General features: G+C 38.5%; 1 protein-coding gene across 6 annotated transcripts in view; it reads right to left on the reverse strand.

Moving 5' to 3' along the window:
• Positions 1–212: 212 nt before the first annotated feature.
• Positions 213–23,733, reverse strand: part of LPP (LIM domain containing preferred translocation partner in lipoma) — a 669,364-nt gene continuing 645,843 nt past the window's right edge. For all 6 annotated transcript variants that reach the window (XM_070406593.1, XM_070406588.1, XM_070406590.1 and 3 more), the window contains 2 exons: positions 16,245–16,365; positions 213–15,093 (listed from right to left, as the gene is read on the reverse strand). In XM_070406593.1, coding sequence (XP_070262694.1) covers positions 14,965–15,093; positions 16,245–16,365 — 250 coding nt within the window. In that variant the 3' untranslated portion in view covers positions 213–14,964. The remainder of the gene's footprint in view (positions 15,094–16,244; positions 16,366–23,733) is intronic.

Consider the following 23,733-nt stretch of genomic DNA (forward strand, 5'->3'; position numbering starts at 1 on the left):
TTTATTTAGCTCCAGCTTTTAAAAAGAAACATGCTTTACTTTCAAGGTTAAGACACAAAGTGGTCAAGTCATGTCAGAACACATCCAACCTTAAGATCTTCTGTGCTAACAGTAGAGGAGAGTGGGTGCCTTCATACTACTATTGGTTTCATATTTGCTTTGAGAGATATTGTTTTAGAGGACCATATGGAAAGCAAATGATACAAAGTAAGTAAAAGTAATAAGAAGTTTATTGAATTTCTAAATATAATAAAGTAGTTGCAGTTCTCTTACAGAAAAAAGAATGATTTTCATAATTATTCTTATAGAGCATTGGAAAAATATAATTGATAGAAAAAACTGATGGAAGGTAAATAGAAACATATTTTAATATAGTTTGATAATACATAAATATAACAGGAAATACCCAAATCATTTGCTTATAACAGGTTTTATTCTCTTATTTTCATAAGGAGCCACATAGGTTATTTTGGATATGTAAGTGATGGTTCATGATGTAGTGGAGAAATAACAAATGGAAACTTACATTTCAGGAATACCAGGTCTTGGTCAGTATTACACATGTGAAAAAGGCATATTCCCTATACATTTTGTGTATGGTTTTCCCTAAGTCAGGGAATGTTGGTGATCACAGAGGAGCTGTGACTGCACTTAGATGGTGGGGAGTTCTTGCTCTTAGTAGACACATTTAGCATAGAGAAAACCTGGCTTCTCCCTGCCCCCCCACACCCCCCTACACACACTTTTCCTAGATCTCTCCAGTTGTAAACACGACTTGACATTTACATAAAATTCTCTTTCATAGTCATGATCATCAGACTGAAACCTGGAGGAAAGCTATGCTCCTCCCCAGTGCATCGTGTTTCCAGGGTTGAAAACCTCTATATCCCATTGCCCCTTCTGACATTGCACAGAGATTTTTGGACAAATGTCTGGCACTAAATTCTGATTTTCTATAAAGTAGAAAATGGTTAGTGTTCAAATTGGATAAGGTAAAACAATAAAAGGAACATTAACAGAAGGGCAGGCACTGTTGGTGAATAGTATCACTCTTTCTCCAAGAAGCCAACTGGTCTCATAAAATGATGGCAATTAAAGTAGGGTGAAATCCTGAAATAGTTATCTCTTTCACCCTCATCGCTAGTTTCCAGAGTGGGGCTCCTTATATGGAAAGCAGAATGGTGGCTGCAATGGCATGGAAAGCATCTTCCACAGCCTGGACCCCTGTAATTGTATTTGGTGAAACCTGGTGGGGTAGGAGACAACTTTGTGATTAAGATGTCAAGAGCTTCCTTGGAGAAAGGCTAACTGGAGGTGTCTCACTTTCCCAAAGCAGAGGCCTATTCAAGTGAACCTGGAGCCAACTGACTTAGAAGAAAAGAGAGCGACTTGGCAAGTGTAATTTGCCAGCTGGTTGAGTCAGACGACACATTGAGAAAGATCTTTTTTGGAAGCACGTCCTCCCTTAACCCTTTTCCAAATATGGTGGAAACTGTCTACCTTGTCCTATTTACCTGGGCCCTCTCCTATTGTCGCAGCTGTGCTGCTGCTCCATCAACAAAGTCTGCAGTTACAATGTCAGGGGCGGAACTTGGAAAACAAAAGCCATTAAATAACACGTGCTACTCATTTTAGGAGGCATAGTAAAGATGCTCCGAGGATTTGGCAAGGACATTTGCCCCCCTGAGCCTCCAACCCTCACAGCCAAGACTTTTTCTTTAGTTTTTACTGATGTTAGCTTGAGAGATAGAAGGAGAAGAAATGTGCTGACATTATAAACCCACCGATGCTTAGTTTATAAAACACACATATGACACATATCCTAATACAGGCTCTGGCTCTATTCTCTTCAACAATTTCTTTTTTCCTGACTAAATGTTCCAATTGCATAAAGCATATATTCCCTTGAAGCCGAGTACAAGAAACCTCAGCAATAAGCCAGCATCCAGGAGGATATAAATATAAAGTGGCTGTATCAGCACGGAATTCTCAGGGGATGTGTTTGCAGCCCATTTCACGGTGCCACTCGTGAGGGGATATTGGAAATGAGTGACTTTCTTTCATTCGGTAAGGTTTCCTTATCTCAGCACCTACTGTTGCGGATGGTATGTTTTTGAGGCTGCACAGTAGGGCTCTGGGTATCATGTGTATTCATACATATGGAGGAATAATGTTTATATTTCTCAGAATAGGCACTTTTTGAAGGCAGTAAATCTAAAAGTAAAGTTAATAGAGCCTATATTTAGGGCTCATATTCTCACTTTGCTGATGTGTATGCTGAACAGAAGATCACAGATTTGAGTCAGTCTTGCAGAGGCCGGAGTCGGCAAATGGCTATATTCAGAGCTAGGGGAAGTCTTGCCAACTCCACTGTAGCTGTTAAAAGGCAGACTTGGAGAAGGTGCAATCATTTTTCTCAAAGGTGACAGCACAGAAGGAGAAAAGCCTGTGACGGAGCCATGAAAGAAAAGCGTGCGTGTGCGGCTCAGGGAAAATGACTGTCCTTGGGCTCTGCGTCTTCATGTGGCGTCTGCTTCATGTCACAGCGTTGCTACTTAGAAAGTTTTTCCTTTCCTTTTTTGGATGCGTATCATAATTGCACATTTTCCCACTAGAGAGAGAGAGCCCAAATCTATGACACTAATGAAAAGGTGAAGTTGCAAAAACAAAACCAAACAAAAAGTCAAAGTAAATAATTGCATAGAAGACATGGTAAAAGCTCAGTGCTACAGTCAGCTGTGAACATTTTGCATCTAAGTTTTCACTTCAGGCACATCAAATCACATGATAATCTTATTCATGTTAAAGAATCAGACAATCTAGTATTATCTTTAATTCCATTTGCTCTTTGATATGTTTCCTGAAAAAGAATGGGGGCATAATTCAGATTTTTAGGGGAAAATATTCTGACTTTGTTTAACAAGAAAATAATTTTTGGATAATTTGTTCATCAGCTTTCCCAGGAGAATAAATGGGTAGTATAAGAAAGTAGTTTAAAAATTATTTTGCAATTACTTCATAATAAACTATTGGTGACAAGATCTAGTTTCAAAATTTCTCTCATCAAGGATATACCTCACTTGAATTAGAGGCTGGCACCGTCTATACCAGTTTCAATTTGCTACCTTGTGAGGAAGGTGGAAGGCATTTTAACTCTTTTTTTTGGCAATTTCACCCTCAAATGTTGATGTACTTGATATTCATCTAAAAACTAAGCAGAGAATATACATAATTAGTAAAATGTAGACACTGCCCACATATCAATTTGTCTTTTACTACTTGAGAGTTAAAATATGAGGTCATTCCTATTGTTGATATTTAAATTGTAAACCCCCTTTTCATCTCAAAGTCTATGTACAAAGGAGTGAAACACATTAGCAAATTCATCCTAACCTGGCTTTGCTATTCTTCTACTTCTGGTTTATTATCATTACTAAGTGATCATCAACTGTCACCCAAAGAGAAAAAGAAATTGGAAGAAATTGGATTCCCCCCGCCCCCCCCCCACCCCCCTGCTTTATATATGTCCCCAAGGGGGAAAAAAAAGAAAGGAGAAAGGTATCTAAGAAAAACTAGTTCTCCTTATTTCACATTTTCTAAACTAGTTCAGAAACAGAGTTAAATAATTTGGTGGGGAAGACATACAGGCTTAATATTTACTCTCCCTTGACGGGGGAAATGGAGTCAGGAAAGCAACTATTAATCCTATGCCTCAGTGCAAAGCAAAGCAGACACTGTACAAAGTGGCAACATAGTAATTGCCCAGGAATAGTGCCTTACCCTTTCCCAACAGATAAAAATATAAAAAGTGAATCAAGCAAGAGAGAAATACCTTAGTTTCCAGCCCCATCTCAAATTGCTTTGGAATATTTTAAGAGATAATTGGATCCACACAAAATTTAAATAAATTTTCCTTTTCCTTGTTGGCAGCCACACACACACACACAAAAATGGGTCAGGTCTAGGAATTATTAATTTTCTGGCCTAAAAACCCAAGTGTTTGAAAATAAGATTTCTATTTTGAAGGATCAGCTTTCTTGGAAGACGTGTGTGTGTGTGTTCATGCACGAGCAAGGGTGTGTGTTTTAAAGAGAACACAATTATATTTTTACTAAGTACAGGGGACTGTAATGTGTAGAATGGAGGAAGGGCACTTTTTATTAATAATTTTCTTTACATTACAGAAAGATAAATCAGAGGCTGTGGCTCCTTTTTATATTTTTAAAGGGCTTCTTTTTCATATTCACTGCTTCACTGTCCTGTTATGTCATCTAATAACATGTCACAGGTTGCACCCAAGAGAGTCTCTTCTCAGGTGTACTCACCTAGATAATTCTGCAAAGTTCTCAAAATGCTTTTTCTATTAATCTACCCCTGGGTGGGAGTGCTCCGTCTACTTTACAAGAACTGTTTTCCAACCCACCAGGCACCTTCCCAAATTCTAAATGTTGCCATCTCAGCCCAGGTTACTACTCTGTTGGCCTGGCAGGCCCCGCCTGTAGTTCCCAGGTGTGAAGAGTGGAAAGAGGTTATGTAGCTTGGCTTTGTTAATCCCTAGGAATAAGCAGACAGATGATGATGCCTGCTTGAAGGATGGCAGACTCGAGGGAGGGAAAATGTCTGGAAAGCTTTTTAGACAAGATCATTTTAAAGGTTTCCTGCAGTAGATTCAACTCAGATGAAAAAGAATATCTTTCAATCAGAGTCACAGATTTTAACCGAAAGCCAAACAACTCTAAGAGAGGAATGGGATGAAATAAAAACCCAAGAGCAGACATTAAAAGGCACAGCTTCCTGAGGGATGCAGATCAAGAAGGACGGCCAGTTGTTGAACTGCCATGTAGGACAGCTTCCAGAACAACACAGAGGCTTCCCAGTGAGCATCCTGGAAACACAGTACCAAATCCCCGTGACAGCATGCACAAGTCACAAAATTACAACAGCCCTTGAAGTCCGGTCTACCCACAGCAAAGGCCAAATCTCAGGATCACAATCAGTCCCATCGTATTTGTTCACAGACGTTTGAAGGTCATGGGCTGCTTGTCTGGTTTGGAAATGCCTGGGAGAGAATGATATGCATTGTTTACCTTCAGCAGTTTTTCCCTCTGTGGGGCACACATTGTAGCCCACGGGAGAGACACTTGTCTTAAGGATCAAGTCACTTGTGCACTCCCCTGAATTCTAAACTATAGGAACTCGGCTGATGTTCTGAACCTCATAGTCCCCAAGAGCTTTTCAGTTAATGTAAAGTAAACCAACCATCTCTGGGGAAATTTGTGCAGTGTGCTTCCATGCCACAGTTGTTTGTTCTTCACGGTGGCCTTTGTTCACTGTCTCCATCACAGTCATTTCCCACAAGATGACACAATATGCTAGCTCTAAGTGGTCTCCTACAGTGCACAAATGGATTTGCCACCTGGGAGCTAAATGGTTTATGTGAATCTCCTTGGATGCCCTAGGACAGGAAGTACTTTAGTCTGTGAGAAGTATACACTGTGCCCTGGCACTTTGTGCCATGAGAGTGGCCACTGAAGAGAACACCGGACTTGCAAGCCTAGCGTTCATCCCCAAATTTGCCACTTACCAGCTGCATCGCTCTTGGCAAGTCACTGAACAATTCTGAGCCTCAGCTTTCTCTTCTAGGATAAGGCTATTAATAACCTTCCTCCCAGGGCTGTTTTATGTGCAAAAGAAGTTTGTAAGCTCTCTTAGGAATTATTATTTTAAACCTCAGAATGCCACCCCCAGGTCCTGCCCAGGAGACTGATGACAGGTTCTGCCAACAGGGCTCTCTACTTCAAAACTGGGCTGGAAGGAGCCGCAAGCCTTGTCCTTCCATAGACCAAAAAATGCTATTGAAACTAAATAGCAACCCAGGGCAATAATAAAAGAACTTATACCTTTCTACATAAAACCATAACAGAATAATCATTCTTTTGCACAGGACTGGCTAGAAGAAATGAGGTTTTACAGGACCACTGTCTTTTGCTTTTGACTTCTCCCGTGTTAAAAGTGAAGATCATGCTGACATTTCCCAACAGTTTAAGGCCAGATACCTAGAGTGTGCTGTTCATGGGACAGTTTCTGGGCAAATCCGTACAGCTATATAACAATTGACAGGAAAGTTTGTCTTTCAAATAAAGAAGTAAAGAACACAATAAAACACTCATGACCTCTAAGCCTGACCCTCATAGGATCCTTCACTATTTTTAAGAATGTTTAAATATTTTTATAAGCTTCAACTAAGATTCAAAGCTGTTTTTTTAAAAAAGTAAGATATTGCCAAAAACAAAATATATATTTTAAATTAAAATGGAGGAAGAAAGCTACATTTTTTAAAACTAAAGATGACTTCTGTGTGGCACCAAGAAAAAGATAAGCCACAAAAGCTGGTTCTGTTAGAGTCAGGGGGGAACTTGGAACAAAGTGTAAAAGAGGAAATTTAGGACCCTAGGAAGTGATGAGCTCATGGACGCAAGTGATGTTTAAGCAGAGCCTGTATTATCACTCAGCAATGAATCTGTAAGGGATTTTTAACACTAGATGGAATAGGTGGTTGTGGAGTCCTTTCTAATTGTGGACCTAAAAGCCATAGGAAAATAGGGCTGCCTTGCTCACTCTCTTGTGGGGGTCCAAAAGACAGGCATGTTTGCTGCAAGAGTGAAGTATGTAGCTATGAATCAGTTAGAATACACATTTTGTATGTTAGAATTAAAGCTTCCTGTTCGAACTGTATAGCTGTAGTACATTTTGGCAACTCATCCTATCTTTCAATTATGAAGAAGTAAAACAGCAAACAAAAAAAATTGAATTTGGCTTCCTCTATGACCTTTCCTTCCCATTGACCCTGAATATCTGGAAGACTTTTCTCATGTTAGGGAAGTTCCAGAATCCATGATACTTAAAGCAGAGGGTCTTCTCTGAATGTAGCTTCTGCTTCTCTGTTGTTTCTGGTGCCTTAACTATTCTTCCCTCAACTCTAAATCAGTTAATGCATCAATTCAAGATCTCTTACCAGATTTTACTCCTCCATGAGCCTTACTGGGGAGAATTACTCTTCCTGACTCTATCTGACACTCTATTCCTTCCTATGGAGTACCAATGGAACCTGCTGGATCTTATTGCAGTTGTCCTGAATCAAAGTTACTTAGGGGCTAATTCTCTTACAGAGATGATTCAATTAAAGAAATGAGTAAGGACAAATGTAAAGAAAGAATATGAACTCCTAAGGATAGTTGCTAATTGCTCATGTAGGAAAGCTGCTCACTTGGTCTAAAGTGCAATATCTCTGGGTATAAACACTGGAACACAGAAGAATGGAAATGAATCTCAAAACAAATCAGCCAATACATCTTTATGTTGAACCTATAAAGTATCCAGGAGTCTTTTGCATATTCAGTATGGAAACACCTTATTTTTGAGAAGACAGGAAAAAAAGGAAAGGGTTGAAGAGACATAATGAATATTTACCAAGTAGCTTGCTTCTTGTTTTCAGAGTGGCTTTGATTTTGGCAACATCAAAACCAGTACAATATATCAAGTTTTGTACATGGGAGCTCTATCTGATCTAGCATTCTCTCTCCTGGATTTGAGACCTTGGAGGAAATTTCTACATTGAGAATCAGTTTTCTTTCAGTGATTCAAATTCCATTTACTTTCAACTCTGAAGAAAGTATTTTCACCTAGCTTGAACCAAACTGATTGCTATGTTTCATTGGATATATTAAAAGAAAGTAAGAAATATCTTTTGGTCCAACTGTTCAGAGGAAAAGCAGAAAGGTAATTGGCCTTGACATCATGTCAATAAATGAGAGAAAATTGTAAGTTATTGATATCTGACCTACAGACAAAGATTTAGAGATTACACTTATTTTGCATAGCCCCAGAGCCAGATTTTTGTTCAACATAAGGGAGAACTTTTGTAGGAAAGAGTGACCCTAAAGGTAGAATGGACTGCTGTGGGTAGTCTAAGAAGATGTGGGATGTGACATATCGGGGAAAAACAAAACAAAACAAAAAAACAACAGAGGAAATTTAAATACTTAAAGGGTCATGATTCCAAGGGACATGTTGGTCTTAAGAGTCTAGGAACAACACTAGCATTTGGCGTCAGCTATAGCCCTCTGCACTGGTGTAGGATACAAGATGGCATAGTGACACCAGTCTCATTCTTGGTAGATCATTCTATTCCTGGGGTTGAGAACTGAATTAGAAGCTAAGTTCTGTGCCAACTTGATTGAAAGCATTTGTGGATCCCGAATAAGGCCTCCATTTGGGTATATTAGATAATGTCTATCAGACAAAAATGAAGTTGTCTCTTGCCCCTAAATGGATGGGAACCTTGGAAAAGTTAATAAAGACATACAGTAGGGGAATCTAATGCAAGCATCTTAAAGTTTTACAGAGGAATTAGTATAGGGTTTCCTCCTCTCTAGTGTACGTTTTCACTTATAAATATGGATTTTTATTTATAACAAAGAATGGAAATAGATATATTTATTATTGTGGTTAGAGAGTGCTGTACACTAAATAATTAGAAACAAAGAGCAAAGAGTTTAGTAATTTCTTGTAACTTCAAAGGGGGGGTGTCACTGAGTTTAGTAAAAATGCATATTCTATACAACTTTCCCTAAAATAAGCTACCTGTATGTTGTATAATTACAATCAAGTCACAAATTTTTTGGCACAAGGGGCAGGAAAGTATAATAGAGAAAGGACTAGGTGTCCCTCCTTTCTCTATTGAAGGGAAATATGCTATTTTATATTTAGTTTTCTGTGTTTACAACTAAAAAGAAAACAACTATGAATCAATTATAGTATAGTTGTTAGGCAAGACATCACAGAAAGTAGATGATATGAACAAGAGAACCACAGAAAAACTCCTACTTACTGTGCTCACTAGGTAAGTACATTGGAAAGGGATAAACATTGTGTGAATACAGAAACCTCTTCCTGCAGAGATGCTCAGCGTGTAGAGCAGTTTGCCGAAGAATATGTCAGAATATGCATCACCAGCTCTCAAAAGGAGGTGAGCTGTGCCCTCCGCTCAGAGGGGATGAGAGGTCATGCAGTATAACATTTTTGGTGTAGTGATGGCCATGCCATGGGACCTAGCAGCAGCTCTCATTTTACTCTCTTCTGACAGGGGAAAACATCTATTAGTAGTCATTGTAAGTTTTAAAAACCTCATTAACTTGGAAACATACATATTTTACCTTCTTAAACAACTGTGATTGCTGATCCCTAAAACAAGTTATTAAAATTCTCAGAATTACACTATGTAAGAACTGTGTTGCCATAGTTTTAATTGTAGACTACCTCTGCTCTCAAATCCCTCCTTCTCTTCCTGAATCCTTCTTTTCTTGGAAATAGGTTAAACAAAACCAAAACCAAAACAACAAAAAAATTGTAACTAGCAACACATACTCACTGGGACTTCTCATTATGTCTTGGCAATTTCATTTATATATTGAATTAAGTATGCATTATGTTTTACTTTCCTCATAGGTGACCCTCCCCAAAAGGAAAATCAATGCCAACCTTGTGAAAACATGTAGAAAATGGAAGTGAGGATAAAAACAAAAATTGGAAACATAGTCCTAGAATTATAAGCTTTTTTTTTCACACACACAAACAAAAGGATAAGAGGGCATACTTTTACCAGGATTCGCCAGAGTTCAAAGAATCTCAGACCTAAATTTTAACAAAATACTTCAATGTGAGACACAGTCTTGTTCTCAGATTGCTTTTATCAACAGACTAAAGGCCAGTAATATGTGTTCTAGGAACAACTCTGGTGCTGACCTACCCTAAGTAAAATATTGTGATTCAACTATTAAGATTAAATATCATTGTCATGGGCAAAATGCTGATATGTATAAAAATTCCTGAAGGATAATAGTTTTTCCTTGCCTTAAGAAAAATTATCAAGTTTCAGTGGAATAAAATAACATGCCACCACTATAAATATCATTGTTATGTTGGTCAAAAATGCTTTGGATTAAAACAAAAGAATCTTAAGCTAGTCTTAGAATGATTACTTTGCATTTACCTGAGAAAAGAAGGCCAGTCATAAATGAATTTACCAAGAATTCTATGATCTGAGTCCTTGATGAAAGCTCATTAAAATAAAAATCAAAGACTCTATTATCTCATTTTACAAATAAACACAATCTGGAAATATATGCCCTTTTAAAGAAAGGGTTTATGGATGCCACATATATGTTGTGGTAGCCCTTTTCCCTTATTATGATCATAATATCATAAGGACTATAATGCATTGATTTATTTATGAGAATCCCAAGCAGGATAGCATTAATAGGCAGGATAGAGAGGAGAGAGGCAAGATGGTAAGAGAAGAAGGACAGAAGAAAAAAGGAGAGAGAAAAAGAAGGAACAATTCACTAAGTTGCAGTTTTAATCAGATCATCTTTTAAAGGTTTGAAATTATATGCTAACCAAGCAACAGCCTCATGAGAACACTTTCATTATAGTTATCTGTGAAGTAAATAACTTAACCTGAAATGTTCATGGTTGCACTGTAATAACTCAGAACAAGGATTCTCAACTTGTGCTGTCCACTATTAAATTAAAAAACACACAAACAAACAAACAACAAAAAACTATGGCAACTTAAAAAAGTAGATATGCTGAATGGCTGTTGAAGGTCTAAGGTGGAGTCTTGTATTCATTATCTGACTAAAACCAGAGTAAGACCAAACATAATCACTAACAACATCCAATACATCACCTTGTGGTCATTAAGAATGTTTCCCCAATTTAGGAATCCATAAGGTACTTCCAAGACATAAAAGAGAAAAGAAATACTATTAGCATAGTTTAAGATGAAGAGTTCAGACCTCTCTGGATTTTGTTGGACATTTTTTATGAAGATATCTCTGAGATTTAGGGATTAATATTTATGTTATAGATGCTTCAGTGGAGTATTCCTATGTAGTGTAAAGATTCTTTAAAAATAAGGCACACATAGATGCTGTTCACTGATTGTCTCCCACGAAAGTGCACCAAAAGAGCAATCTCAGGAAAGGGACTCGAGGAACATTTCGCAGAGGTATATCTTTTTCAGCCTACTGGTTTTCTACAGATGGCTAAAGCAGGGTACGGAACATGCTGTCATATTTCATAACACACATGTACTGTAGCTCGAGGCAACAGATGGACAATCGCTTGTTTAAACTACAAATGTGAAATACTAAGGTAGTATAGCAATATTTCTAGAAATGTATATGGAAGAAAAGCCTTTCCAAGCCAAGAGGACTGGCGAGAGGCTGTGAGGTTACACCAGTGTTTCCCTGATCTCCCTAGCAGCTGCCAGCATTTCCCCAACACCCTTCAGAACTTGATAACAGAAGGATCAGGGGGCCACAGACACAGATTTGACAAGAGTAGCCCAAACCATATCACATAGAAATAACACTGTTATTCCTGGCTGGTTCACATTAACAGGATTTTTACTAACGAGGAAAACTGTGGGAAAGTTGTGTTTTCAGAGCCCTTGCTATGTTCCACAAAACCCTCTACTACAGCCCCATGGTGGAAGTGCTCTCTTTCTTCCTCTGGACCAAGATAAAAATACTTGTTTACACATAGTTAGCGTTCTATATACTTTAAGCATCACCGTAAGCGTCTCTGAAGGATCTTTCATAGTGAGAACACAGTTACAGTGTTGATAACTCCACTGCATTAATCAGCATATCCACAATGCAGTAATTTTGATCAGAGAAGTTGCTCCAACAGAAACAATTTGTTAATGAGAAGAAAAAGAACCCACATCTTTGAGCTGCAGAGATTTCCAGCATCTCAAAGCCTTGTTGCCTTATGCTGGAACAATGACTTCTTTTTACATTTTAAAGGCAATTTTGTTTGCATATGGTACTTCCACATTGAGTCAGCAGGAGCTGGGAATCAAGGCAATGAAGAAATCTGGTTTTAAAATGATGTGCACAGCCCATGACAGAGTGGGTTTTTTTCCCCCTTCTTCCATGTCTCTCATGTTACATAGAACTACCAAATATTTGTGTTCTTGACAAATTTTTAAAACCAGTATATTTTTACCAACTTTCTCTTATAGACTCCATGATATTTTTCTATTATTTTGAATTTAAATGTCAACAATTAAGACAATATATCAAAAGACAATAGAACTATAATCATTAAGGTAATATGATCTTTAAATCTCTGTGATAGGCAACAGTTCATGTAACTAAAACAGTAAGGAGTGATTTGGCATTGTTTAAACTAAAAGATTAACAGAAAAGATAAGAAAGCAATATAAATCATATATTTAAGAAATCCTGGAATAAAATATTGTAGGATCCTTTCCTTATTATACCTTGTGAAAGAAAAAGAAATCTAAATATTTCTGTTTAAGTATGTGTGCACATTCATTATTATATAAAAGTATAATAAGTCTATATTAAAAAAAGATTTACTTTTTAAAAATCTTTGGTAAAGATACTCTGAGGTTATGTGATAAAAACGCACTATAAAGATTGCAAGCAAGCAATATCCTGGCACAGCCACAGTGATGGGTCTGTGACAGTATTTTCTTATAACTTTTTTTCCTTTGTTGCTTGTAAACATTCAGTTACATAAGGACTTCAATGTAACAAACAAGTAGAATGTTATTGCAATTCATAGTATAAATATTTCATAAATTCTTCCTTTTTTGGCAAAATGTATAATAATATGACTGCTATTCAAGAGATAAAATCCATTTCTTAATAAATTGGGCTCTTTGCTTTGGGCCTAGAGACAGTTTTTCCCAAGCATATCATAGAAAACAAAGTTACTGAAGCAGTTCAAACCGATTATATTATCACCCCGATTGTCTGACAGTCAGTGCTCTTTGAGGTCAGCAGCATGGTCTGGGCTTTCATTTGGAAGACAGAAATTCAGAGATACAATCGCTATTGTCTCCATGCTACTCAAAGTGAATCCCATTGTAGTTCACATTATGAGAAGTTTAAGATCAAAGATAAGAGCAGTAAGGTAAGGAGAGGACAGTGGTCAAAAACAACTTGAAAAAGATATAATGTTGGAGGTTCTAAAACAAAACTGTTTGGTGAGCAAAGAGAATGAGCCACAAATCAACTTGGATAAACTACAGTGACCACAAGCTTAAGAATTTCTTATTGAAAAAAAAAAAGAAAAGAAAAAAGAACCATTTTTATGATTATTCTTACTAAAGTAAAATATATTTAATTGGAATTCCTGAGGCATCGGTTGCGATTTAAAACATGCAGAAATTTTTTTTCATTTCTGTCTATGTGTACAAAAAAAATCAGACTGAAAAACTGACTCTATCACTTTAAAATCATGAAAAATCTATTTGTGGAATCAGGCAAGGGTACACAGGGGAATGTAACTATATTTGTTATATTTGATTTCTTAAAGTGGGTGTTACATATACAGGGACTCATTATATTATTATTTATACTTTTGTGTATATTTAAAATACTTCATAATTTAAAAGTATATTCTTGTGGAAGATTTGAAGAAAGGTTTAAGAAATCTCAATCCAAAATATTAATCAGTTTTAAAGACGGCAACCTGCCGTTATTAAGATAGGTGTCTCTTCATGAAAGAAACAAGTTAGAACCTAATGAAGTATGGTTCCACAGTCGGCAAGCAAGCATTTCCCTGCCCAGCAGAGTTTGAATAAAGATTCCAGGCAGAGACTCTGCATATTTTTAGCACAGAAAGGCAACTATGTTTTTTCAGTGATTGTCTTTGAAAGTGTGGTGAAATGTCACATCAAAAGTCTCCTATGATATGTAATTTCAGTTGCAGAAGAATTAAGAGAATAATGAAACTGTGGTTTCACACTCTTCAAGTTTTCCTGCCTTTTTAAAGTAAACTAGACAAAACTACACAATTTTATTTTGTATGCCCTGATTAGCGATTACCAGGCAAAAGGACCTGGGCCTGGGGAGCAGGGGATTGAACAGCTCTTTAAAGCTATCTTTCACTAGAGAAAAAAATCAATTTTGGTAGTCATGTTTGAATATTAGAAAAAAAATCAAGATTTCTGATATGAAAAGTAGGACAGTACAGAAAATGTTATATTCTAGAGACAAACTAGTTTGTCTGTAATGTGTCTAGGCAGCAAAGGGGAATCTTCAGATGATATTGTGGAATAATGGGCTTTTCAAACTTAACCCCAAATGTTTTTTTCCAGCATATTCTACCTGTAATTTCTTTAGAAAAACATTGAAGTTTGGACCTCTTTTACTAATATCTGTTTTGAAATGAGCCTTGACAACTGGTCACTATAGATTTGGATTTGGATGGTTACAAATGTGGGCTTGTTTTAACCTATCTAATTTACAGCTTAAATTCTTTACAGTCTAACATATAAGTTGTATATTTCCCCCCCTCCCCTGCCAAGGGACATGACCATTTAGAGCAACAGAAAGATATGCTTTTCGATACACAAAGAGAACAACAATCATTTATGATCAGAGGCAACGTGGACATGATAGGATGGAGAGACTTCAAGCCTAAAAGCACCTGTGAGTGGGCAGACTCACCCAGGAAAATCTGTGTGACAGCAAATACCACACTAAAAAAAGCCATTCAACCAGATGAAAAGTGAGACAAACAGAGGGATTAAAGTGTACAGGAATGCAGAAATGAATGGGATGGAGCATAATCCGTGCAAAAATGTGGAAGTCCTTGGGAACAAAGGCCCATCAAGGTCCTACATAACTAAATGTGAAATGTGTAGTTGGTAAGAACGTTTTAAAAAAAATCTTATAATCTATGTGTTTCTACAGAAAGGTTCCTACTACATGAAGAAAAGAGACCATCCTATAGCTTGAATGCCTTTCTTCTATTTTCCTATTGCTTTTCTTAGTATTCTTCTTCTTCTTTTTTTTTTTTTTTTTTGGTGTTTTATTCTTCTCAGTACCACCAACTAACCAGCTGACCAGGCCACTGAACTTAAAGGTCGGTGCTAGCCTTGGCGGTCAACACTCTGATGCGGGCAGAGTTGCAGGTCTTGCAGAGGATGTGTCCATCCAAAGGGTAGCAGCCTTGGTTATCTCCTTCAGACAGGAGGCCACCACAATCCTGGGGAAATAAAGACAGATGGAAATGATGTACGTGAACATGAAAACGACATATGTGAAGATCAAGTTCTTTAGCTTACCATTCAAGGCCTCAAGAATGTGGCCACTTTTCTTCCCACTTCACATACCACCAGGCCCCTCCAATCCATCCCCAGTATACAACACAGTATGTCTTAAATAAAATTGAATTAGATATTAAAGATATATAGTAAAATAACTCTCCTAAGGTCAGTTAATAGGAAATACAGGTTCAGGAAGAGAAGGATCCAAACTTATGAGATCTCAAATGGTAGCTTTGTTCCCTAAACCAAATGACAATACAAGCACAAGAGAAAATAAAACAGATCCCTAACCACTAATTCATTGTTAACCTTTATCATCAGTGGGGGATAAGAAAATGTCTAAAAATCATTTTCTGAATGTGCTGCCCTTTGGAGACCTGGATTCTAGGGGAAAGCCTTGCTCCTCTTTGCTGTGTAAATGACTACATGTCCCTTGGGCAAGAAGCCTTCCTTGTCACTTCCAGCCTGGATCATAGCTGATTATATGATTATATATATATATGTATATATTATTCCTGTGGCACTTTGTGCATAACTCTTCTGTAGCTCTTAGCAGTCACCTGACCTGTGGTGTAAAGTGCTCAGTCAGTTCTGGCTAACTTAATGAATCTCCATGACTTTGAACATGAAGTTCCAACCCCTCTTAAAGGAATAAATTTTTATCCTCCTCCATGGGGGACAATGGCGTCTCTGCCTCACAGGAATATCAGAGCCCAAGTGAAAGATTCAGTATAGTAACAACGACAACAACAGCAATAACTTTTCCTACTCACTTAGCACTTTGTGATTGACAGTGTTCTTGAACATGCAATTTTGCATTTTAGTCACCCAGCCATGTTGCATTTTAGTCACCCAGCCATGTTTGGGAAAGATAAGAATGAGTCCTTTTAATAGGTGTGGAAATAGAGAAAGAGAGAGGTAAAGTGACTTATCCAGCATCACTAGCATTAAGTCCCCATGTCAGATCTAAAACCCAAGTCCTTTGAAGACAGGCTGTCCCAGATTGAATAATTGCTATGTTTATGAAAACCTGGCTCTAGTGGGCCTTTCAATGCCTGCCTTGCAAGATTTGAGGGTGCAGACCACAGACCTCACACCGGTAGCAGTGAACATGGAAATCACGCTCCAGAGCCACAATTCGGACAGTCTCCTCCTGGCCGGGGGCTGGCATGATAGGCTCCTTGCACACAGAACATCGAGGGGCAAATTTCCTGAAAACAAAGAGATAATTTTGGTTAGGTACTGAGCATAGACAATGACAAAGAGGTAAAACACAAAGATTAAAATAAAAGAATAAAAGGTGTAAATTGAGAGGACATCTGATCTACCGTTCTGTGACCTTAAGCAAGTCATTTTCCTTTGGTTCTGCTTCCTCAACTCTAAAATAAAGGACTTAGACTTACTGACTGTTGAGGTCCTTGTAGATCATAAATATCATGATATTGGGTGATGTGGGGGAGTGAGAGTGTTAATTGCTTTTGCATGAGAGCACCTGGGAGCTACTGGCCATTTGGTATGTGGCATGGAATTCACCTGTGAACAGATTCCAAACAACACCCTGGGCTTGGGCAAGATCACCTGAGGGGAAAACATAAGTCCTGGAGGTCCCTACTTGTCTCTGCTATTTGATTCTAGAGTTTTGCATGTGTTCCCCAGACCTGACCAAACTGTTCTGAGCTTGATAACTTTGCCTCCTTCCCAGTTATCAGAGCCTCTTCTTTGAAATGTGTCTTGAATTCTAGGAATTAAACCTCAAATGACGATTTTTCAAAATAGCAGAGGTTAGTGAGTTTAAATACTCTTTACACCAAAATTACTATGACCAAGTCTTCATTTCTTACATTTTGCTTATGTTAAACTTTTGTTCGAAAAACAAGAAAGTTATTAAGAAGAATCAGTCCTCTATTCTTAGCCTCTGGGTTGGTCTAGATCAGTGATGGTGAAACTTTTGAGCTCAGCATGTCAGCATTTTGAAAAACCTTAACTTAACTCTGGTGCCGTGTCACATATAGAAATTTTTTGATATTTTCAACCATAGTAAAACAAAGACTTATATTTTGATATTTATTTTATATATTTAAATGCCATTTAACAAAGAAAAATCAACCAAAAAAATGAGTTCGCGTGTCACCTTTGACACACGTGTCATAGGTTCACCATCACTGGTCTAGATGGTAATCTTCAGATGTCCAGTGATCTGGACAATGAAACAATTTCTTCTCAAAGTCACTTAAGGGAATGATGTATGGCCAGGCATTGATGTACAATGCCCTGATGTGGGTCCAGGTATTCATGAAGGACCGGAAAGTTCAAAAGTTTAAGTTTCCAGAATCAGTTTAACAAGTATAGAATTGCCTTAGCCAATTTGGCTCAGTGGATAGAGCGTCAACCTGTGGACTGAAAGGTCCTGGGTTCGATTCCCATCAAGGGCACATGACCCGGCTTCCGGCTTGGTCTCCAGTGGGGGGCATGCAGGAGGCAGCCAGTGATTCTCTCTCATCATTGATGTTTCTAAAGGGTGTCCCAAAATTCACGCAAGAATTAATTTTGATAGAAAACACAGGTTTCTAATGAAAAATTGTAAATTTTTTATTGATTCATAAAGAATACAGTATAGGGTTATGTATAGAATAGCATATCAGGTAAATGGCCTCCACGGCTTTGCTGGTACATACGCACTCTTTTGTTGAAATTTTCTATGACCGTTTTGCATAAATGTGGCTGAATTTCATTGATACAGCGCTCAATTTCATCCTTCAAGGTGTAGGTCGTCGTGGGCTTGTTGGCATAAACCTTAGACTTCAAAAAACCCCAAAGAAAAAAGTCCAATGGCGTTAAATCGCATGATCTGGGCAGCCAGTTCTGATCACCAAAATGGGAAATTACACGACCAGGAAATGACTCATGCAGTAATTGAATTGTTTCTCTGGTTGTATGGCATGTGGCACCATCTTGTTGAAACCACATGTCGTCCACATCCATATCTTGCAATTTAGGCACAAAAAATTGGATTATCATTTCGTGATAGTGAGCACCATTAACTGTTATTGCCTGAGCAGCCGCATTTTCTAAGAAGAATGGTCCGATGATGCCTCTAGCCCCAAATCCACACCAAACAGTGACACGTTGTGGATGCATTTGTTTCTCAACAATCACTCATGGATTTTCTGAACCCCAAATGCAACAATTTTGTCGATTAACCAAGCCATCAAGATGGAAATGAGCCTCATCGAAATTCAGCCACATTTATGCAAAACGGTCATGGAAAATTTCAACAAAAGAGTGCATATGTGCCAGCAAAGCTGTGGAGGCCATTTACCTGATATGCTATTCTATACATAACCCTATACTGTATCCTTTATGAATCAATAAAAAAGTTACAATTTTTAATTATAAACCTGTGTTTTCTATCAAAATTATTTCTTGCATGAATTTTGGGACACCCTTTATCTCCCTCTCCCTTTCCCTCTGAAATCAATCCTATATAATAAAAGGGTAATATGCAAATTGACCCTAACAGCAGAACTACTGGGAATGACTGGTCACTATGACACACACTGACCACCAGAGGTCAGATGCTCAATGCAGGAGCTGCCCCCTGGTGGTCAGTGTGCTCCCACTGGGGGAGCTCTGCTCAGCCACAAGTCAGGCTGATGGCTGCCAGCACAGCGGTGGTGGCAGGAGCCTCTCCCGCCTCCTTTGCAGCTCTAAGGATGTCCAACTGCAGCTTAGGCCTGCTCCCCGCTGGCAAGTGGACATCCCTAGAGGGCTGCCGGGCTGCCAGAGGGATGTCTGATTGCCAGCTTAGGCCTGATCTTCCGGAGAGCAGGCCTAAAGCAGGTGGACATCCCTCGAGGGGTCCCAGACTGGGAGAGGGCACAGGCTGGGCTTAGGGACTCCACCGAGTGCACAAATTTTTGTGCACTGGGCCTCTAGTAAAATTATATTTAAAAAAAAGAAAAACAAGAAAGTTAAAGATTTGTTGTTTTGTTATTCTATAATGGATTTTAGCACTTCTGAAGGGTAAGTGTACATGAACACAGAAGCACTTACACCTACATACACATATATGTACAATTTTGAGGTTAACTGTTGGTGAGGAATTTTAATATTTCTTAATATTGCTTACTTTGACCAATAGCCCTAAGAATATTTTTTTCTCATAACAGATTAATAAGAGGCAAATATCAACCATATATCCATCTGTATCTGGCATTTAGGGGTGGCATTTGTGAAGGCATGAAATGAGACATGCTTTGAAATAGGTATGAATAAGAAGTGAAAAGATAAAAAAAAGAAAAACACTGTGCAACTTTCTTTACTTGTGGTAATGGTTTTAACATTGATGATGTTAAAATTTACTTATTTGTGGTGAGACTTAAAAAGAAAAAATGATAGTAATCTATATTTTGCAGAGCACTTTATGGTTGTCGAAGCATATTTACATATATTATACTCTATATGTACATATTAATTTTCCTGGCAGCACCCATAAGGCAATCTGTATGGCTGAAATCTAAAAGACATATAAATTAAGCAGTAGATAAATTGATTGCTATGAAAGAATAATTAAAAGGATCATGGTACAACTGCAGCTGTAATCAGAGTTGTTATAATTGGTATTTTATACAAGCAGTTTATACTCAGAGGCAAAAAAAAAAAATGCTTTGGACTATCTGGTTATTTTTGAATTTGGGTCACCAATAGTGAAATGAGAAGGCTTCTAGAATCAACTGTGAAATTTCATTTCCCCAAACCCATCTGACTATAAATTCTGTAAGGCCAGAAGTATGTCTTGCCCATCACTGTATCCAGGAGCTTTACCCAATTTCCCCCAGTGGGGTTACTTACTCCTCTAGGATATCTCATTGCATAAGTTTATTATAGTAGGAATCATTTGCATATCCTTGGGGACCACTAAATTGGGACCCTCCATAAGAGAGGTTGTCTGAGTCCCCCAAGACAACCACTGTGACTGGTGCAGAGAGCAGAAATTCAGGCTATATCCGATGAAATGAAGTAGCTGCATTATTTCTCCATAAAAAAATATGTTACATGGGGCCTTTATGTTCAATCTCAAGGTCCTTCCTTTTTGGAAAAGCATAAACTGTATTCTTACTGAGTAATGATTTCTTCCTACCAATTGGCCTCATTTCCATGAAGAGAAGAAGTAAAGGCAAAAGGCAGGAAGTGGTTTCTGCAGCCCCCACTGTGTTCATTGGCCAGCGTTTCAAGGACTGTTCTAAATCCCAGGTGGTCTATTTCAAGGTTCAGCTCACTGAGCAGACAATGATAATAAAAAATATAAATTTGATAACACTTTTGATGGTTAAAATAGCTACCATTTATTGAGTGCTTATTATGTGCCAAGCCCTGTTAAGCACTTGACCTTGTTTTCTACTGACAGCAATGTTATGAGGAGCTACTTTTATCATTTCTACTTTACAGTCTTGGGAGCCAAGGCTCAGGGAGGGATGGTCTTAATCATCTTGTGTCCTGGCACATTTCTGGCAATCCACAAATGGGTGCTGAGGAAACAAACAAATGGCTCAGTGTAATATGCATGGTAAGAAAGCACCGATTGTGGAATAAAGGCTCAATACAATGAAAGGGTCAGTTAAAGAAGCCTGCTTTTCTGGGCTCACTGTGCTAGCATTGGGAGTACAGGAATAAACTGGGACTGCAGAAATAAGACTGGTGAGGGAGTTCTATCTATTTCTACTTGTTCTATTAACATATATATATATATATATATATATATATATACCCTATTATAGTGAAAAAATCATTATGGTGGTTACTATGAAAGTTTATAGATGTGTATGTCCATGCATGTGTATTTTTATCACTAGTCAGACTATGTTGAGTGTTATCTATAGCTAGTAAAGGATACAAAGTGAAATATGGGGATGGGGAGGGATTGAGATCAGATAAAACTTCTTAGGGAAATGACAATTAAGTTGTGCCATGAAAGATGGCCATTTAGGTGAAATGGGAAAGTGTGTGTGTGTGTGTGTGTGTGTGAGTGTGTGTTGGGGATGAGGTACAGTCAGTCTCCCTGGAACTGCATTTGAGCAGTCCTCCAAAATGACATATGGGAAAGAGTTTCTATCTAATAGGCTGGAGGACTTGAGCCAAACCTGACTGCAGGTGGTTATGTAGGGGATGTCCCATTAACAAGGCCTTGAAAACAGTATTTCACAAGCTTGTTACTCAAAGTGCAATCCAAGACCACCTGGATGATTGTCAGAAATGCAGAACCTTAGGGCCCACCCCCAACCTACTCAATTAGAGCCTGCAGCTAATAAGGTCCCTGAGTACCTGGAAGTTTGGGAAGCATTGGTTGTAAGCAGGCAAGATAAATCCTTTCTCATGGGCTTCCTGTATCTCACGGTAACCCCATCCCCAAGCTACAGCCAAGTAAGTCTTCCTTGAATGTAGAGAAGCCTTTCCTAACTCCATACCCTCATTTATTGCCTGGGCTGTCCCTTCTGCTAGGAATCTCCTAGCTTCTCATTAAAAACACTTTTGAAATGCTGCTTCCAGAAGTTGCTCAGAGCCCAGGGCTCAGAGAATGAATCTCTTCTGACTCTGGCTCAAGCTTTTGCCCATGCCTATCTCCTGGATGTGAGCCCTACCAGTCCAATATCACATATATTCTGTACCCTCCTCCTGACGAGCTCCATGCTGACAGAGGCTTTTCTCTATGTATCTGTGCAATTTCAACTTAGGCAATTTCTCTCCTTGAGCACTTAGTACAGGAATGAACACACAGAAACCTGTGTTTACACATTTACATTGAATTAAAATACATTTCCTAAAACCTCACAAAGAGAGACCTATTTAGAATGACCAAGAAAAAGCACCCCCTCCCCCACTATTTGCAGAAGAAGTCTGCACTGCCCTTAAACTACCCTCTACTTAGCCTTGCCGTGCCCTCTCACCGCCACTACCCCCCCCCCCCCAACTTCCTGGGTTTGATTTTTTTTGGTATATGATTTTATTGATTTTAAAGAGAGAGGAAGGGAGAGGTGAGAGAGAGAGAGAGATAGAAACACCCATGAGAGAGAAACATGGATCGGGAGGTTGAGCCCACAACCCAGGTATGTGTTCTGGCTAGGAATGGAACCAGTGACCTCTTAGTGCCTAAGTCAACACTCAAATATTGAGCCACACAGGCTGGGTGGGGTTGGACTTGTTAGCTGTCTTGTGTTCCTGTATTTTCAAGGCTCAGAAACAGAGTTCTGTATAATTTTCTCATATTTTTCTTTGAGAAACGGGGAAAAATAAAAAAGAAGCTTTCCCCCCTAAATCCTTGCTAATCATACAGACAACCTATTTTTTAAAAATAATTTGTGTTTTAACATACCACTGAATTAGGGGTGGTGGCAGGGAGACAGTTGGGGGCTTGAGATTTTTTTTTTTTTAGTTGCTCAAGTCTGCTTTTCTGGGGCATTCAGACTCACACACTTATGTCACCAGTCGCAAGTCTCTAATTATGCTCCCCACTTTCCGAAATGAAAGATAAATGCGTAGATACAAACTTCCATTTGTCAGAATTGATTTCCTGTTTTAATTGAGGGTGTAATCTATCATTCTTTTTCAAAACATGTGTGCTCTGATTATATCTACCACTCTTTCTTGGATTAAGGTAAGTCTAAGAAAGAAGAGAAGCAGTGACAGAAACATTCTCCCCATTGGTTATCTTTTCAGTTCCCTTAAATAGATGCAGGGTTTTTTTTCATGTGTAATTACAAGCTAAAAATATCAATAATGTGAAGTACAATTTATGCTGTGACTGCCCTTTCAAAGTGAGGCCTTCCTTGTCTAATTCAGGTGGAGAATTTCTGCTTTTTTTTTTTTTTAAATTTATTCAGCCTCACGTCTTTTGGTGAGGTTTTCACTTTCTTTGCTACTTGGAAAGCGGTCAGGAAATTCATTTTTAAACTATGAGTCTGAGGTCCCCCAACTGCTTGTGGCAAATACCTCTTGGTTGTTGACAATCAACAGAGCAGTGAAAATGAACCCACAAGACTGCACATCTGGAGGCCCTAGAACAGATAGCCACACTGGTGAGCCATACATACCTCATCTCTTTCAGAGCCTCAGACTGCCTGGAAAGCCACTGCCCCACAAACATAGTCCAGAAGGCCTCTGTGTCTACTGTCTACAAATCACATCTAAGCTTTCATCTGGTTCCTAAAAATATGTTAACAAATGTGACCAGCTAGTGACCCAACTAACAAAGTGGTGAAATAAAAATAAGCAAAACCTAAAACCATAGAACTTTCATGACAATCCAAGCTATCATAGAGGAAAGAGGGACCTGCAATGAAAGAATTGCGGAAGTGGGGACATATTTTTCCAGACCCATGAGTAATTGATCTTGACCTTCAGGCTCTACCTTCTAATCCTGCTCAAAAGACTGCACAGTACTGCATTCATTTGAAAATATCCTGGGAAAGAGAAGGCCTGGGTGGGAGAAGAGGTGAGGGGAGGGTATGGATGTGTTGATGGTAGCATTAAGCTGCCTTGATGTATGTGAGAGGCTTTCATTAGAAGGACTGAACTATTCTTTG

Source organism: Myotis yumanensis, unplaced genomic scaffold (genome assembly GCF_028538775.1).
Source record: "Myotis yumanensis isolate MYYU_CA2020_CCGP unplaced genomic scaffold, mMyoYum1.0.hap1 SCAF_2, whole genome shotgun sequence".
NCBI lineage: Eukaryota > Metazoa > Chordata > Mammalia > Chiroptera > Vespertilionidae > Myotis > Myotis yumanensis.